The sequence below is a fragment of the Epinephelus lanceolatus genome, chromosome 12 (assembly GCF_041903045.1).
Source record: "Epinephelus lanceolatus isolate andai-2023 chromosome 12, ASM4190304v1, whole genome shotgun sequence".
NCBI classification, from domain to species: Eukaryota; Metazoa; Chordata; class Actinopteri; order Perciformes; family Serranidae; genus Epinephelus; species Epinephelus lanceolatus.
In genome coordinates this window covers 4,578,305-4,595,446 of record NC_135745.1, presented here as the reverse complement: position 1 = coordinate 4,595,446, position 17,142 = coordinate 4,578,305, and the positions used below count along the sequence as shown (strand labels likewise).

The following is a 17,142-nucleotide window of genomic DNA, read 5'->3' as shown; positions in this document are numbered from 1 at the left end:
ACAAAAAGCTCCAGGGGTTTTCACATCGAGTGGACTTCAGCAGCTACTGGAGTTTGCACTAGTACGTTAACCTTGTGTTGTTGTCAGGCTAATGTTGCCAAGACATCTTATTTCATATTTGACCAGACAACAACAATAATATATATATATATATATATATATATATATATATATATATATGTGTGTGTGTGTGTGTGTGTGTGTGTGTGTGCATGTATGTATGTATAATAAAAATGACAATGAAAGTTTTTAATCAGTAAGTGCTTTTATTTGCAGATTGAATATAAATATAAATCATTGTACAACGATATAAAAATATTTCTCTTATTTATTGTAATTAAATTAAAAACATAAATTATAACTTGTGAAAAAAAATAAATACATGATTGCCAGTTGCCTGAATTAGAAAAATAAAATTATCAACATGATAAAACTATTTACAACATTGAATACAATATCGGAAACTGTACAATAAGCTCACATGGTGTTCACATTTTTTTGCAATGCGCTTTCAAAAGCGCATTAACACAATCCACTTCACATTTACAATGTGCGTTTTACAGAAGGAGTCAGAGGAACTCTGGTGTTTCTGTTTAGGCCACCAGGCCAAAAGGAGGCTCGTTTTCAATGTCCGTGAGGCCTGATTTGTTGTGCAGCTTTCGGGGGTCTTCCGGTGTCCAGACTTTAGCGGTGCGGATGATGTTCTGCTCTCGGAGTTGCTTTTCATCCGACCAGGACAGAGAGTGACCGGCGAGGGGAGGCAGGCCGTAGTCCGGGTCGCTGGGGGAAGGAGACCCTGGGGAGAGAAGGGAACAGGAACATTGTTGTTAGTTTTTTTTTTTTTTTTGTTTTTTTTTCTCAATTTTAGTTTTCATCATGTTCATCACCAGGACTATGCAGGCTCGTATCAATCCCAGTTATTGCATGCGTAAATCTGTGGCTAATTTGCGTAAAAAGTTGATCTCATCTTTTCCAGCCCATCACCACTAATGCGTCACTTGTCAAGAAAAACAGCTGAATATAGATGTATGGTCGTAAAATGAACCTACTTGTTCCTCTGTGACAGATGATGACCTTCTTGGGCTGCGCGTGCGTCTCGCTGCTGGAGTTTCTGATGGGCAGATCAGACTGCACGAGCTCGGCGAGGAAGTTGATGTAGCCGATGGCGAGCCGCAGAGTGTCCACCTTGGAGAGCCTCTTCTCGTAGGGCAGTGTCGGGATGTGGGAGCGGAGCCCCTCAAACGCGTCATTGATGGACTGCATCCTCCGCCGCTCCCTGACGTTGGCCGCCTGTCTCAGCTGCTGCATCTCCATGTCAGACCTCATCCGCCTCCTCCGCTTCAGTAACGGCCCGCCGTGATGGCTCATCTGAGGGGACAGATCCGGGGTGCTGTCGGCGCAGCCGTAGGAGAAGGTGGAGGATGAGGAGGAGAATGACAAGTTGCCGATGTCGTAGTCTCCATCGTGAGGCGCTGCTCTGCTGCCGCCGTCTTTGCTGTAATAGTCTTGGAAGTGACTGGCGAGGAAGTCGACGTCGTCATCCAAAAAATCATCAGTGTCCAAGTGTCCGTCTCTTGAGGACTGGTCGGTGAAAAACTCGTCATCGTCGAAATAAGGAGGGGAGGAGAAAGAGTCGAGTCCAGAGAAAGGGTCCAGCACACTGTCCATCTTTGTCCCCGCTGCTGCTTTCTCCTCTTGTTGCACTAACAATGACTCAGTGTTCTTTTATCAACTCGCTGCTCTGTGTTCGCTGCTCACGGTCAACAGTTAGTTCTAGTTGAAGAACCGGCACGCGAGGATTCTTTATAGCGACATCCATAGTCGCGTGCCGCTTGCCAGGAGTGCCAACCAATCACAGCTCTGTCCGCGAGGCGCACCTCGGGATAATCCCCCAGAACACCACGCCTCCTGTCCTCAACTGTCCGGGTTTCAGCTAACATCTCAACTCTGCACTGACACCGGCTGTTCCCCGCACCAGACCCGATCACAAGTCACTCCATTTAGAGTTCCCTTTAAACGAAGCTTTAAAATGTCCTCTCCAACAAGATTAAAGTAGCCTAGTTGTTCCCTCAAATTAAGGACACTGATCAGATTACATTCCCCACGTGATGACTCAGCCTTTTTTCCTTTTTACTGAATAGTAACACAATGTATAACCATATGACTTTTAGCGGAAAACTGTTCTATTGTGAATTACAATATTTTAGGTAGGCTACCATAAGTTAACGTGATCTCGCAGTTGTCTGACTACAACAACAGCACAGTTTCTCTTCCCGGGTGACCAACAGGATAAACTGTTGCAGGATATATCCATTCAAATGCTCAAGCCACTATGCAGTAACAGTTTCACAAGAGTTTTTCCACTGACCATTCAAACATAAGATGCCATTAAACAGCCACGATGGGTTTACGCTATTTTAGTTGTAAATCTTATCAATATTTTAATATAGCCTGTAGGAAATTTTGATCCCCTGCTACCTATGAAACGGCTGTAACAGGAGACTGAGGCCGTGTGAGATCACGAGAATAACGGTGTTATCTCCTCTTATTAAAGCAACAGGTGTCGCTGACAAAATAAACTTTCATAGCCTATTATTAAAGAGGAGGAGGTGGTGCAAAACTCTGACGTCAGTTGGAGTCCCTGTGACCAAATGAGTATGGTTCTGTGCAACAGATGCATCCACCCAGAAACCAGAAACTTAATTTAACTGAGATGAAGACTTCTTCTTCTTCTTCTTCTTCTTATTATTATTATTATTATTATGTTTTATATATTTATTGTTTTTATATCTGTTTCTTTACTAAATCAAATCTAATTTAGATTAAATTTTAAATTAAATATAAATGAATTTAACACATAACGGAAATATTCTGTTTGGAAATGGAAGGGCATAAATAACGCAAGACACTGCAAAAAGCAACATACTTAGGTTTAACAAAGTTTTAATGACAGTTGTTGTAACATCTATGTTATCTATTTAATAAAGCTATCTTTACTGACCACTGTCCCTCATGGACCGATGCAGACTAGGGAGAAAAGGCGTACGTGTTTGTGTGAGCGGCTGGGGAACATAGGAAAGCACGTGTAAAGAGCCCTCAGCCCGGTCATTTATTCAGCAGTAAGTGGGCAGCGCTGCTGCCATAAATACATGCACCAGTAGAGTGGTCGATGCGCCACTTGTGCCAGCCAGTGCGGTTTTTATAGGGAGAACTGGTTGACAAATAAAAGCACAGTGGTGGGCCCTGGAGCGCGCGCCTCTCTGACACCTCACACGACATGTTAACGCAACTCGGTATACCGAAAGGAGACTGCCCACCGGTCTGGGGTCTATAAGTACACATCTATTCAGTCCATTCAAATGGCTTACTTTGTTCTGCAGAGAAATGGCCCTTTAGCAGCGGCAGGCTGGGTGCGCGCGCACCGCGTGTCTGTGGATATTGGTGGGGCAATAGAAAAGCTGCAACACGGGCCGTGGCCGTGGGAAGAAGGCCATTTGCGTCCCTATGGCTAGTCAATGCAACATGTCGTGTTATAAATGAGGCTTGTGCTGCTGTCTACATAATAAAGCTGTATAGCTGGGAGCCCGCATGCCTCAAAAAACACACACAATACACGCACGTCCCGGTACCAACCAGGTGCTGAACACAACACCAAACCTTGACAGGGCCATGCAGGATTGCATTTAAAGCCGCTCTGCATCCATTATAAAAAAATCATCTTCAGCATACATCACTGTCTATCACCAGCTCTCCTCTTCTTGTGCTTCATCATCAGTCGCCTTTATGGAGCCATTAATCCAGTGAAGTTTCCTCTGAGTTAGAGACAAACATATTTAGTTTGGCATACTGACAGAGGCAGTGTGGAAAATGATTCAGTAGTCAATCATTAGCGAACTATCTTCTTACAAATTAATGCAATGTTTTTACACTGAAGTGTATGGAGCTGACCTCGTGCACTCAACGCAAGTTGTGGCCAAAACCTCAGCTTTAATGTAATTTATCTCCGTCATTCACGACCTGTTTTACTTATATATTTAGAAATGGTAGGCCTAGCTGTGTGAGGAACAACTAAAGACTTTTCCCTATGAGAATTGCACAACAATTATGAAGGCATGATCAGGGGAAAGAAAGAAAGAAAGAAAGAAAGAAAGAAAGAAAGAAAGAAAAAGAAAGAAAGAAAGAAAGAAAGAAAGAAAGAAAAAGAAAGAAAGATAAAGAAAAAGAAAGAAGCGAGTAGACTCAGTATTGTCATGGTAGCAGTTGGAATATCTTTCATTCTTCTACTTAAAGAAAAATGTAACGTTGGCAAACATTTATGGGTGAGTTTGTGCGTGTACTAACCTTCAGGAATATACCAACTCTTAAAGTTAACTGTATGGTTACATTCCTCCTGTAGAGTAGTCTGAGAGTTCTTCTTTTTTCTAAAAGTTACTTTGTTCTAAAGTTATCTTAAACTTCTTTTTTACATTTAAAATGCCCCCAGAACTTTGCCATATGAATGTTATATTTAAAACTCCTTTAAAAACAGCCTACTTTAAAATGTCAGAATGTCGATAATCACCTGCCTTACTGCCTGCAGGCTGAACCAGGCTTTACTGAGTTTCATGCAGCTACAGGATTTCCTCTGGTTATAATTGCAACTCCTTAATTCAAGTTCCCATTAACTCCAGATGATACAGTTTCTTTTAACTGGTTGTCGGTGGATTTTTTTTCTGATGAAGCGAGACCCAGACTTGTCAGTGTGGTTAATAAAAATCTCAATTTGCAATAATTTCAATGACTGAGTGACTTTTTTGCAGTGCTCTCAGTCTCTCAGTCTCTCATGTCAGGAAAGTGTGCCCCCCCCCCCCCCCCCCCCCCCCCCCCCCACACACACACACACACACACACAGACACACAAACACACACAGACACACACACACACACACACAGACTCTATTTTGCTCAAAACCAGATGATAATTCGAACCGTGCAGGGTTTTAACACGCCGTGACCGCGCGCTCCACGTCGTCTCATTGATGAACGTGCTGTCATTCTGAACGGGCCGACCTGCGCGAGCGGAGCAAGTGTTTCGGTTCCCATGCAGTCCCCCGGTCTGCAGCATGCAGCAGGCTGGACGGTGCATTAAGACCGGCCACACCGGTCACGGTGCACGACAGGGGTGGTGGTGGCGGGTGTGTAGAGGGGTACGCGCGCGCGCGAGACACACACACACACACACACACACACACACAAATATATTATCATAGTTGCAGTTTGTACCTCAAAATAATCATATGAATCAGAAATGAATACAATGGAATTAATTGGGCTACTTGCAAATACTAATAGTAGGCTACGTTTTCCAAACAACGTCATAAATAAATAATAATTGAGCATTATGTCATCAAATCTGACAAATATTCATTAGATACTAATATCAATGAGATGTAAAGTCTCATAGATATGACATGATATCCTTTTGACAGACTTTGTTGTGCTCAACATTTTCAGCATTCCCATCTTCCTCTGCTGCATTTAAGTCATTTAAGGCATTTAAAAAAAACCCACATCCAATTACTTCTACGTACAATATAACATCACATATAAACAAGTGAAGACATGAGCTATGCTATACAAAACTATATAGCCTATGCAAATATAAAAATATAATGTAGAAAAGTAGGTAGTCAAATACAACACAACTTTGTAATTATAACTTTAATACTATGAACTACTCCAAGATATAGTTTCAAAGTTTTAATATTTTATTTCTCATTCCAGACATTTCATTTATCTATTTCATATTCAGATGGAAAGGGTTTTGCTATGATAATAGACTGATCTATTTTAAGTGTCCATTATTTCTCAATCATTCAGTTCTCAGTTCATTTCTTAGTAATAATAGTAAATAGTAAATAAAAATAATTTCCTTAAATATAAGTTGCATTTAAATATAAATTTGTTTGTCATTTATCATTTAAAATATCATATAGGCCTACAGTCTATGTTGAATTGTTTCAGTTAGCTGTGCAATTTGATTGATGTAATTAATCTGAATACTATTTTTTTGACAAGTACCAAAGTACAAAGTTTATTTCAGGTAACCTAAATTGTCAAAGCAAATGAATATGACATTATAAAGAACCCTGAAGGAGCAGTTTCCCTCAGATGCTTTGAATCCAAAAGTTATAAAAGGTTCAGAGTTGCTCCTCTGTGCTGTGTCTCTTTTCAACTTCCCGATGTGTTGAGGGTTCTTAGTTTATTCGATGAGGCTGCATGGTGCCTTTGAGCACTTTGCCTGTTTGGAACTGAAAACGGAAATTCAGAAAGTGAACTACAGCAGACAAATGTTTGGAATTAGAAGTGGGGCTAATCTTCCCACATAGTGATTCAGTGGTAATCCCTCTAATCTCTGGCTACAGGGGATTATCCATCTGGATGACTAAAACAAATTAATGGGATTTACTCAACAGTAATTTAACAACCTCAGTCGATACATCTTTAACCCTCACTGTAACCTTTGCTTGTTGGCCACTTGAAGGTCGCTGCATTCAGCCAATTCTCAAGAGTTTTAGAAAACTTGTTGTTTTTTTCTTGTAAATTGCAAACATTTTTATTTTACCCTTTTGTGTGCATGACACATATAGTTTAGTTCTGCGACATTTCACATTTTGGGTAGTGTCTGGTGATGTCCCCTGTAATATTTCAGGGGCATTTGATATTTCAAGGAGCCATTTACTCTATCATTACATATTCCACATGTTGGGTTTTTAATGCTAATTATGATATTTTTAGACTAAATATCTTGACTGTTAAGCAAAAAGAGATTAAAATAAAATAAAAGAGGTTTAGTATTCTTTTCCACCAAATTTACATATCTGGCAGTGTAGTGATTACATTACACAACATTTAGAACATAATTTCAATCAGGAGAGACAGAAGAGGGAAGTAAAGATAATATTTAATACAGGATATGGGTGTACAAATTAACAGATGATTTGTGCTGATTAAGATTTAACAGAACTCTTTGGTGCTTGGACATTACAGGGAGATATTTTGTGATCGAGGGACATCTGAGCAGCAGCAGGTTAAATTTCCCATGGAGTCCAGTCACTGGTGGAGGTGGCTGATGACTCTGAGGCTGCTGACTGCTGAGGCATATGAGGCTGATGAATCCATAAAGACTGGGTGGTGATAGGGAGGTGGAGGGCATGCACAAGGGCAGCAAAAGAGAACTACGGCAGAGAAAGAACAATATTTAAAATGAGGAGCAGTAACATGATAGGTTGACAGAGAAGGTGTGTCGCTGTGCGACTGGTTAATTGTGAATCAGCTGATGACTCAATTGACCTACCCAAACAATGACACCTAGAGACCCTGAGTGAGCATATGTGCAATGAGTGAATGGCAGGCTGAGAAAGAAACTTATAGCCTGATCATAAGTGTTGTCATTTGGGATATGCACACATTTCCCACCTAACAAAATAACCCTATAACGCCAGAAATAAAATTATCACAATACAAAGATATTTGAAAAACTCTCTGTGACAACCAATCACATCTGTAAAAAGAATGCATCACACCTAGCAACAGGGTCAACCACACCCCCTCACTAAGATAAAGTTTCTGTCCCTTCTTTGCTCAGAGTTGCTCTGAGAACTTTCCTAAATCACTCCTAAGCTAGGACTCCTTACTAAATGTTTTTAGGCTAAGTTAGGAGCTCTCGGAGAGTATTCTCAGAATGTTTGTGGATACAGCCACTGGATATAATATATATATTACAACACCTGTAAGCAGAGTGATTTTACTGTTACATGTCCCAGTGATGTTGTACTCTATATCAGCATTCATGGAATGCCTCTCGTCCAATCAAATTACTTGGTCAGAACTAACTGTTGTATAATAGTCCTTAGGTTGGTTTGTGGGATCTGTCATACCCCCTTTCACCAAATTAGCCCTGGTTCTTGAATTGGTACTGTTCAGGATTCTTTGAGCCTTGGTGCTATCTAGTAAACCAGCCCATGTCTCCATAAGTTTTTAGAAGAACCATTGTAATCAAGGATGTGTTATTAATGGAGGGTGTTGCACAGTGCCAAAGGAAGTAAACAGTAGTAGCAAAATTGCAGATAACATTGATTACCACCAAACTTTTGTTCTGTAATTACAGATATTGGTTTTTAACCCCCCCAAAAAGAAAGGAACAATTATTAATGAAACCACTGCATGTTCTTTTTTCCCCAATAATTTCTCACTTGACTTCTCCATTGTTGCCCTCTCCATCCTCTCTTTCCAACTTGTAGAATATGACACACCCACAGATGTTGCCACAGATCACCCTTCAGGTCATGGAAAATCTGATATATTTTGGTTATAGCTGAGAACCCAATCTTTTTAAAATTTATTTATTTTGGGTCGAAATGCTCTGAACGGTTCAAAATTAAATCTAATTGTGGTGGGAAAGGGGTTTCAGTGAGGAGGATCTAGAGGTTGTACGTTGTTGGTAAGAATCTCTGGTTTCAGAGTTTGTTGACTGGAGTCATCAGTCTTGGAATGGGCCACCCTATATAATCAAAATCAACAAAGATCTTGATCAGACACAAAGTATGACCAGTATTTTTTTTCTGAGTCCCAGAGACTAACACAAATGCATTAAAGTCCTCTTACCTCAATGACAAGACAAGTTGTATGTCAGTACCTTCCAAAACCACCCACTAAGCATGTGCTCTGCTGTCCCCATCGAGACACAGTGCTTCATCCAATGGTACAGTATGGATGAAGCATTGTGGCTTGTAGCAAAGTGGAGTGTAAGGGTGTCGTGTGGTCAAGAATCCAGAGATCGTAGCCTGTCACCATCCCGCATTTAATTTTTACTTCTTTGAAACATTAACTGAAATCTTAAATAAGTGCATGATTAAAAGTGATATGAGGCTTTGCAGGATTTCCTTTGGTAATAGTTTTTGTGGTGATAGTTCATTAGGTTTGAGCAACCTCTCTGTTTGGAGAATTATTGGGTTATGGCGTGATCACCTTTATGGCAAAAGAAACTCAATGTTGACTGTTGTTTTGAGACTGGACAAGAGGCCTGTTCCCCATCCTGAGTTATAAGCCCTTAGTTTTTTATGCATTTTAAGAATGTCTGTCACATGACTTCACAAACTCCACATAAACACAGGTGGTTTCAAGCTGTTTGACCAAACAACAGTCTTGCTGTCTTGCAGAGAGGACAGTCTCCTGTGAGCTGCTGTGTCCTCTGCAGCCTAATCATAGAGATATGATGGGGGGCGCCTTCACTCTTGAACTGATAACTGCTGGACTTTGACTGGAGCAGCAAACTGCAATGAACTGCAGAAACACTGTCTGGTGCAGCCACCACTTTTACACACCCGTTAACTTACATGCACTCTCATTAAGTTCCACTCTTTCTCTGTGTGTCTCTGTCTGACACAGTGAAACAGAGACATCCAAAGAGTGATGAAAGCAGGTCACACGGTGTCAGAGTATGAGCTGTTGCGTTAGCACCAGGGAGGCCTGGGAATCCCACCACATGCAGGCAGGACGCTGTCAGAGCAGACGTCAGGAGGGTGCTCGCTGTGCAGGCTGACAGACTTTGTGGATGATAATGAGTTTGCACTGATCATTTACTCCAGGAACACGACATCAGAGTTCCAGTTCAACTTAACTAACGATGAATCAGACTTGCTATAGGTAGACTTTTACACATCATCATGAATGTACATACTGACACAGTAATATAAATAGTCAAGTGAGGTTTAGTTTTAGCCAAAATATAAACTTTTGAAAACATAAAAAAGCTTAATAATCAAGTATATAATTATAAAGAAAATATATGTATAGAAACTAGAATTACCGCCTTGTGGTTGTATGCCTCTGTACACCAGTCAAGTTGCAGTTACAGTTTACATCCATGTCTGTGAAAACAATGATGCTTGAGTTCATATTGACCTTGAAAGGTCAAGGTCAATATGAACTCAAGCATCATTGCTGACCTTTGACCACCAAATTCTATTAATTTCATTGTTGAATCCAAGTGGACAGTTGTGCCGAATTTGAAAAAAATCCCTCAAGGCATACTTGAGATATCACGTTCACAAGAATGGGACTGACGGACAACCCAAAAACATACTGCCTTTGGGCTCAGCTGTTGCTGGTGCAGAGGTATAAAAAGCATTTGTCTTACTTAGTCAGAGCAGAGCAAACACTTGTACACTTATGTTACTCACTCTCTGAAAGGATTACAGATGACGAGTTGACAAAGTGCCCAAAGCCTGGCATACAATGTGATTTTGGGCTGTCCCAGATGAAAGATGACCGACGTGAAAGTAACATGGCGATATCTTTAGTCTTGGCTCTAAAATGGTGATCCTACGTCACACAGTGAGAGAGGTTCAAGGATTGTCTTGGCCTGGAATAAATTCTGACAGTGTCAGAAATTTGGGGTGACCATCTCATTGTGTGACTGCTGTTACAGCCTCCGTCTACTAACCAACCAATAGAAATGCCGCATGAAATGATGCATTGATCAGCGCAACAACGCTAAATGCTGATATATGCTAATAAATACACTTCAAGGTCTTGGTGCAAAATTGGCATGGCAAGTTGGCCTTTTGTCCCCAGCCATGACTGCGTCCATATTCTCATCCTCCACCTCTGGAGACTTTTTCGACACACATAAACACCACTAAATTATTATATTTTCATTTTTCTCTTACCACCACAGCAACATTGATGGATGACATATGCTGATGAACTTCTGCTCTGAAGTACTGATGTCCATGGACATACATCGTAGCCTGAGTAGGCTCTGTCACTGTATAGTCTGCATACATCAAACTTGATGTCATATCCAAGTTTATTAGATCCATGTTTCACAGTGTAGCTTGTGCTAAACTTATAAGATTACTAAAATCTCACAGTCTGTAGGAGGCTTAAAATGGAAGAATATCTTATTACTGCTGGTGGTACATTCTAGATGAAAAATAATTTCAGTCTCAGTCTGAGAGAGGGACCTGAGACTGCGGGTGAATGTCTTCAGTCTTTAACTCCATAAAAACAATTCTAACTGTCATCAACCTTTAAAGACAAACTCATTTGCAGATCAGCGACTCAATGTTTTTCTAGGTCTCACAGATATCTTGTACAAAATAATTTCTAACTGTACAAAAAGACATTTGTATATTAACAGTAAGTAAATTCATGATCAAATGCAACCTAAACTTAACAAAATTGATTGACTTAATCTAAACTACACAAAACTGAGCAAAACTTTCAAGTGGAGTGGCAACATATTTACTTCATGTCATACTTCTAAACACTGAACAGCTTTTCTGGCCCAGCTAGAGGTTGTTTGCTGCTCAAAGAAACTTTGACAGTAGCTGCTGGAGGAAGGGGGGGTCATTAAGCCCTCCCTCCCCACCCAGACAGTCCCAGGCTATCTTTTAATTCAGAGTCATAGTCAGCCTCTTTAACCTCTAAACAAACACCACCCTTATGAAAAGACCAAAACACCCCTTCCATTTCCTTTCCCCTACAAGATGTCAAGCATAAACACCACTGATAATAGGCGGTGTGGGGGGTGGTGGTGGTGGTGGGGGTAATTGACTCATCTGCTGCTGGCTCTAATTGATTTGGGCGTTAATCTGGTGGCTCCAGACTAAGAGCCAGGCTAATATGTGAGGAGACTGGAGAGAGTCCAGCTCTGCCCCGGGGCTGTTGACGGCTGCAGGGAGGATTGAAGGAGATTAACAGAGATTTTTGAGCGTCCCACAGGAGCAACTCATCAGAACTGTTTATCTGCTTGTCTGTCGAAGCAACAAGACAGGGTCAGGGTCTTGGGAAAGTCTTGTATGCAAATGCAGATACAATTACAAAAAGAGGTGTTGTTGACAGTATTTTGGGAAAACTGTGGGCTTTCTGGAAGCATCTGAAACCCTTGCAAGAACTCCCAGGTAGTCAGAGGGATCTGCAGGTCCTTCACTGTGGTCCTTGACTGAGTTCTTAGTGTCTTTGACATCAGTTCTTGACAGGGTTGAAGAGGTCATTGACTTGGGTATAGGGTCCTTAACTGGGATTTTGGGTCCTTGATTGCATTTTGGAGATGCATGACTGGATTCTAGGAGTCCTGGTATCCATTGCCTATTGCTGGGTTCCTGTGGTTTGGGACTGGGATTTGAGATATTGTCGAGGTTCATGAGGTCCTGCACTCTATGACTATGTTCTGTGACTTACTACCCTCAGAACATTTTTCTCTCACTGTTCTGCCACCACAGTGCAGATGTGAAAATGCTGATACACTCTGAGTGTATTACCTGCAGTGGAATTCTTCTTCTTCTTCTTCTTCTTCTTCTTCTTCTTCTTCTTCTTTTACCTGCAATTCACCTCTCAAGTTATATAAAGGAACACCTACAGACATCACTGAGGTCTGAAAAGGTTACTGTCCTTGTACATTTTTTGGGTTCATTCAGGAGGGCTTTCAAGCATGTAAACACTCAGAAAGCAGCAGGACCAGGTGGTATTAGTGGGCAGGTCCACAAACTATGTACTAGCCAACTAGTGCCGGTGTTCACAGCTATATTCAACCTGTCATCAGCTCAGTCTTCCATATCCACGTCCTTCAAGAGTCCACCATCACTTTTGTCAGCTCTACAGTGATGAAGTGCTTTGACCCACTACAGTTTGTCTACCATCCATTGGCGCGGGAACATATTTTCGCTGAAGGGTGCTGTGCAATATAAATGTGCATGCATGACTATGTATGTACATGCACTTAGGCTAAATGGCTGCCAGCTGCAGATCACTGACTGAGACTACTAAACAACAAAACTAGTTGGGGTTTTTTTCCAGTGATTGTGCCACCAAAAGCATGTATTTTAAGCCACAACATGATCTTTCTTAACCTGAACCAAGTGGTTTTTGTGCCTAAACCTAACCACACATTAACCACAGCACTGTTGAAATTTCAACACACCTGCTACAAATAACGTAAAACAAACATACAATTTCAAACATTTATTCTGGTGATTGGGTCAAGAAGCTACTGGAAAACTGCTCAGACGTTGTTACACTGGTGGCTCCCTTAGTCCAAAGAATGTGTGCTCTCTTGCCTCAGACACAATTTGTCTCTGGACTGGATGTGGTTCACACATTTTTTCTTTGGAATGGTGTTGGACATCTTGGTTGGACATTGTCTGGTTGCTGAAGCCACTCATGTCCCCTGGAAGCCCCTTGTGTCCAAGATATTTTATGGCTCTAAGAAGCAGCTCTAAAATTGTCCTGGCATATTTCAGGTCTTTCTTAGCCTGTTCAGCCTGTCTGCACTATTGACTTTTTACCGCTACTGCAAATCTCTCCCCAAGTTTAACGTTAGCTGCCCAATGAGCTGACCCGACCCTTGCACTTTGACCTGACGTGATGACATTGTCGCATCAGATCGAAGTAATGAATTGAAATCTTATATTTAAATTTTTCTTTTCATGTTCTTCTGACAGGCATCTTATCATATGCTGTTTAGAATTTAAAATAAAATGTTCAGACTACCCATGAGTTATGGTAACTATTTACAGACTGTGTTGTTCCTCCCCTTGTCAATAGGGGTGCTGCAGCACGCTCATCACCCACCTTCCTGCATCCTTGCTACTTTCACAACCGATTTACAGAAGACACCATAGCACACATCCTCCACACCACCCTATCTCACCTGGAAAAGAAAGAGAACTATGTGAGTTTGCTGTTCATTGACGACAGTTGAGAGTTTAACACCCTGCAGTTCCCTGCAGGATGGTCACAAAGCTCAAGAATCTGGGATTAAACACCCTAACTTTGCATGTGGATCCTTGACCTCCTAAAAGGTAGACCCCAGGCAGTGTCAGAAGGTGGACACACCTCTTCCACCCATATCCTTAACATCAAAGCACCCCAGGGCTGTGTTTTAAGTCCCCTGATGTATTCCCTGTACACACTGCGTAGCTACCTCTGACTCCAACACCATCATTAAATTTGCTGACAACACAGCTGTGGTGGGCCTGATCGCAGATAACAATGAAAAGGCCTCCCTGAAAGAAGTAGAGGACCTGATCCACTGGTGTCAGGAGGATAACAACCTACTCCCGAACGTCAGCAAAACTAGAGACGATAATCGATTTTGGAAAGAAGCAGGGAAGGAACCACGCCCCCCTTAATATCAACAGGTCCTCAGTGGATGAGGTAGATAGCTTCAAATACCTTGATGTCTGCATCAGTTAGAGCTTGACTTGGGTGCTGTATACTGACTCAGTGGTAAGAAAAGCAAGGCAAAGACTGTCTTACCTGAGATGCCTGAGGAAATTCCAGGTTCCCCCTTTAAATTCGAGGAATTTCTACTCCTGCACCATTAAGAGCGTCCTGCATGGGACATCACTGCCTGATACGAAAACAGCACCCAACAGGGCTGCAAGGCCAAAGAGTGGCCCTTCAGCTGAACACACTATAGCTGCTGCTCTACCATACCTAAAGGATGTTCATACCAGACACTGCAAAAATAAGGCCAGGTGAATCACTTAGGATTCCAGCCACCAGGATAACTGCCTTACTCCCTGCTGTGGTCAGGAAGAAGGTACCGGATGCACCAGCCAGCAACTGAAGGAACTGGTGAAATTACATTTCACTGAAATGGTACCATATATGATTATATACGACAAATAAAATGACTGATTGATTGATTGATTGATTGATTGACTGATTGAAGGGATGATTGTTTTCAGTAAGATTACTATTATTACTGATTTTGTGGAAAGCACAATAACATTTGTATCATAATTTATAAACCACCCCCCACCCCCCACCCCCCGTGTATAAATTATAGACTGTATAGAAAAGTCATTGGAGGTTGTTCTTTTCATGCTAAAAGAAAAAGTAACATTGCATGTTAAATCTCTAAGATTGCTGCAAAGACAAAAAGACAATTAAGAACAGGCCTACATTTTTTAACATAAAACTTTCTAGCCTTTGGGCTTTCAAGCAATTCAGAAGTGTAACAGATCCCTCTGGAGGACAACCATAATCCTGCAGCAGGTGGTTATTTTATCCTCAGTGTACTACTGCCATCATGTGCTTACAGAGGAGAAGAACACATTCTTAAGATAAATGCTGATGGTTACTTGTTGTTCCACAGCTCTTCATGTGGCCACTCTGTACTGATAATTTGTCATGTGATTTGTATTAGTCCAGCAAAGAGGACTTTGCAAATCCAGCTATTTGTTTTCAAACTGATCATTCATTCAGATTTCCTTTCAGTCCCCATTCCCTTGTTTTTGTGAACATTGCAGTTGTGAAATTGTAGAGACCCTGCAGCAGCCCCCAGAGGCTGCAATCACCATGGCACCCTGAAGTGTTAACATCTTGCTATTACACCTTAAAATGCAGGCAAGTGCAGAGGGGGAGGCTGAGGGTGCTTCAACATCTAATATAAGTCCCCACAAATTAAATTATAATATTCATAATTTTCTAGCATTAGAAACTTAATTAAATCCCTAGAGGTTATATAAGGTTTCCAAAGGAATCCTGTCAGGATTACCCTGATTATGCCAGAGACAATTTTTATATGATGATTTTATGGTACAGTTATAGAGAAATTAAAACTGCTCAGGTGCAGCACAAATGACATTCAAACATTCAGAATTTCCTCATATTTATTCAGAACAACCCCCGTCTGATTTTATCAGGTCGGGGACTATGATTTAGTATGATGTGGTTTGTTGTAAATTACATGTTGCATTGTGTTTTGATATAGTATGGTATAATATAACAGGTTATGCTTTAAATTATGTTGGTATTGTGTTTCGGTGGCACGGTGGTATGGTGGTTAGCACTCTCGCCTCACAGCAAGAGGGTTGGGAGCCCTTCTGTGCGGAGTTTGCATGTTCTCTCCATGTCAGCGTGGTTTCTCTCCGGGCACTCCGGCTTCCTCCCACAGTCCAAAGACATGCAGATTGGGGACTAGGTTAATTGATAACTCTAAATTGTCCGTAGGTGTGAATATGATTGATTCAGATCTAAGCTTCAAGTCCCACATTAACAAGGTGATGAAAACATCATTTTTCAACCTCAGAAACATAGCTAAGGTACGACCATTTCTAAATGAAAAAGATGCTAAGAAACTGATTCATGCCTTTCATTTCAAGCCAACTTGATTAATGCATTTTTTACTGGCTTCCCAAAAAAAACACCATTGAGAGACTTCAGCTCATTCAAAACACTGCAGCTTGGCTATTGACCTGAACCAAGAGGAGAGAGCACATCAGGCCTTTCTTTCAAATATTTTTGAAAGAAAGTTTAAAACGTATCTGTTCACTTTAGCCTTTAACTAGCTCTTTTACTTTCTATTTACGCCTCATGCTGCTGCAACTCTTTTTAAATCTTACTTGATTTTATGATTTATAGATTTACAACTCTATGATTTTATGAATCAGTTATTTCAAACTGTTTTAAATATAATTTTATATTAAATTGCCTTGTCTGTTTTATGTCCATTATGTCTATTATCATGTGTTCTTATACTGCCCTTATTGTAAAGCCCTTTGTGTTGCATTTCTTGAATGATAGGTGCTATAAAAATATTTTATGTTTATTTGAAATATTGTTCCACGTGCCCGCTTTTTAACTTGGAGCACCTAACCCCTAAAGGTCTCTGCACGGCCCTGTGAAAATCTAAACTCTGTACTGGCATTGGTGGCAAAGAAAGCAAGATTGTGTTAAGTACATTTTATGACAATCTGACTATGAAATTATGACATATATCAAAACTGACATATTTGTCTGAGGGAGCAAGTATTTAATGAAACATTTCAGTTGCCATGTTTTGGATCTAATCTCCAATTTTCATTCAACTAAAAAACAATTTTCAGTCTGGCCCCAAGTATGATATCACTATGATCAAATTTCAAAATGGATACAATTTTTTTTTCTTTCTTTCTATCTTCTCACTTTTTTTTCTTTACACAGTACAGTTATACATTGTAAGCCATTAGAAACATTTTCGTAGCTGGTTTATGTTGGCTTTTGCTCTTTTCTGTCTTTTAAAAAATTGTACTTTTACTGTCTATTTTATTATTATTTATTACTCCAGCATGGAACCTAATCTAATCCATGCAAACCATAGGATTCAAT

At 40.8% G+C, this 17,142-nt stretch overlaps 2 protein-coding genes across 8 annotated transcripts in view; one reads left to right on the top strand and one right to left on the bottom strand.

Moving 5' to 3' along the window:
* LOC144465062 (uncharacterized) overlaps nucleotides 1-17,142 on the top strand; it is a 226,475-nt gene that overhangs the window by 45,372 nt on the left and 163,961 nt on the right. For 2 of the 7 annotated variants that reach the window (XR_013492420.1, XM_078172886.1), the window contains exon 3: nucleotides 13,591-17,067. The exons of the other annotated variants lie outside the window; for them this stretch is intronic. Coding sequence is in view for 1 of the 2 variants with exons in the window: in XM_078172886.1 (XP_078029012.1) it covers nucleotides 13,591-13,747 (157 nt within the window). In the remaining variant the exon portion in view is untranslated. Of the gene's footprint in view, nucleotides 1-13,590; nucleotides 17,068-17,142 lie in introns of those variants that run through there. 7 annotated transcript variants of the gene reach the window in all.
* Nucleotides 234-4,847, bottom strand: ptf1a (pancreas associated transcription factor 1a). The gene is made up of 2 exons (XM_033651320.2): nucleotides 1,050-4,847; nucleotides 234-796 (listed from the first exon to the last, which is right to left on the bottom strand). Exons 1-2 carry the CDS (start codon nucleotides 1,666-1,668, stop codon nucleotides 594-596), a joined length of 822 nt encoding a protein of 273 aa, XP_033507211.1. The 5' UTR covers nucleotides 1,669-4,847; the 3' UTR covers nucleotides 234-593.

What these genes read in the sequence shown, in the direction of transcription:
- ptf1a (XM_033651320.2), bottom strand. Translation starts at nt 1,668, where the DNA reads ATGGACAGTGTGCTGGACCCTTTCTCTGGACTCGACTCTTTCTCCTCC. An exon ending in CATCTGTCACAGAGGAACAA is followed by an intron (nt 797 to 1,049) that starts GTAGGTTCATTT and finishes TTCTCTCCCCAG; the next exon opens with GGTCTCCTTCCCCCAGCGAC.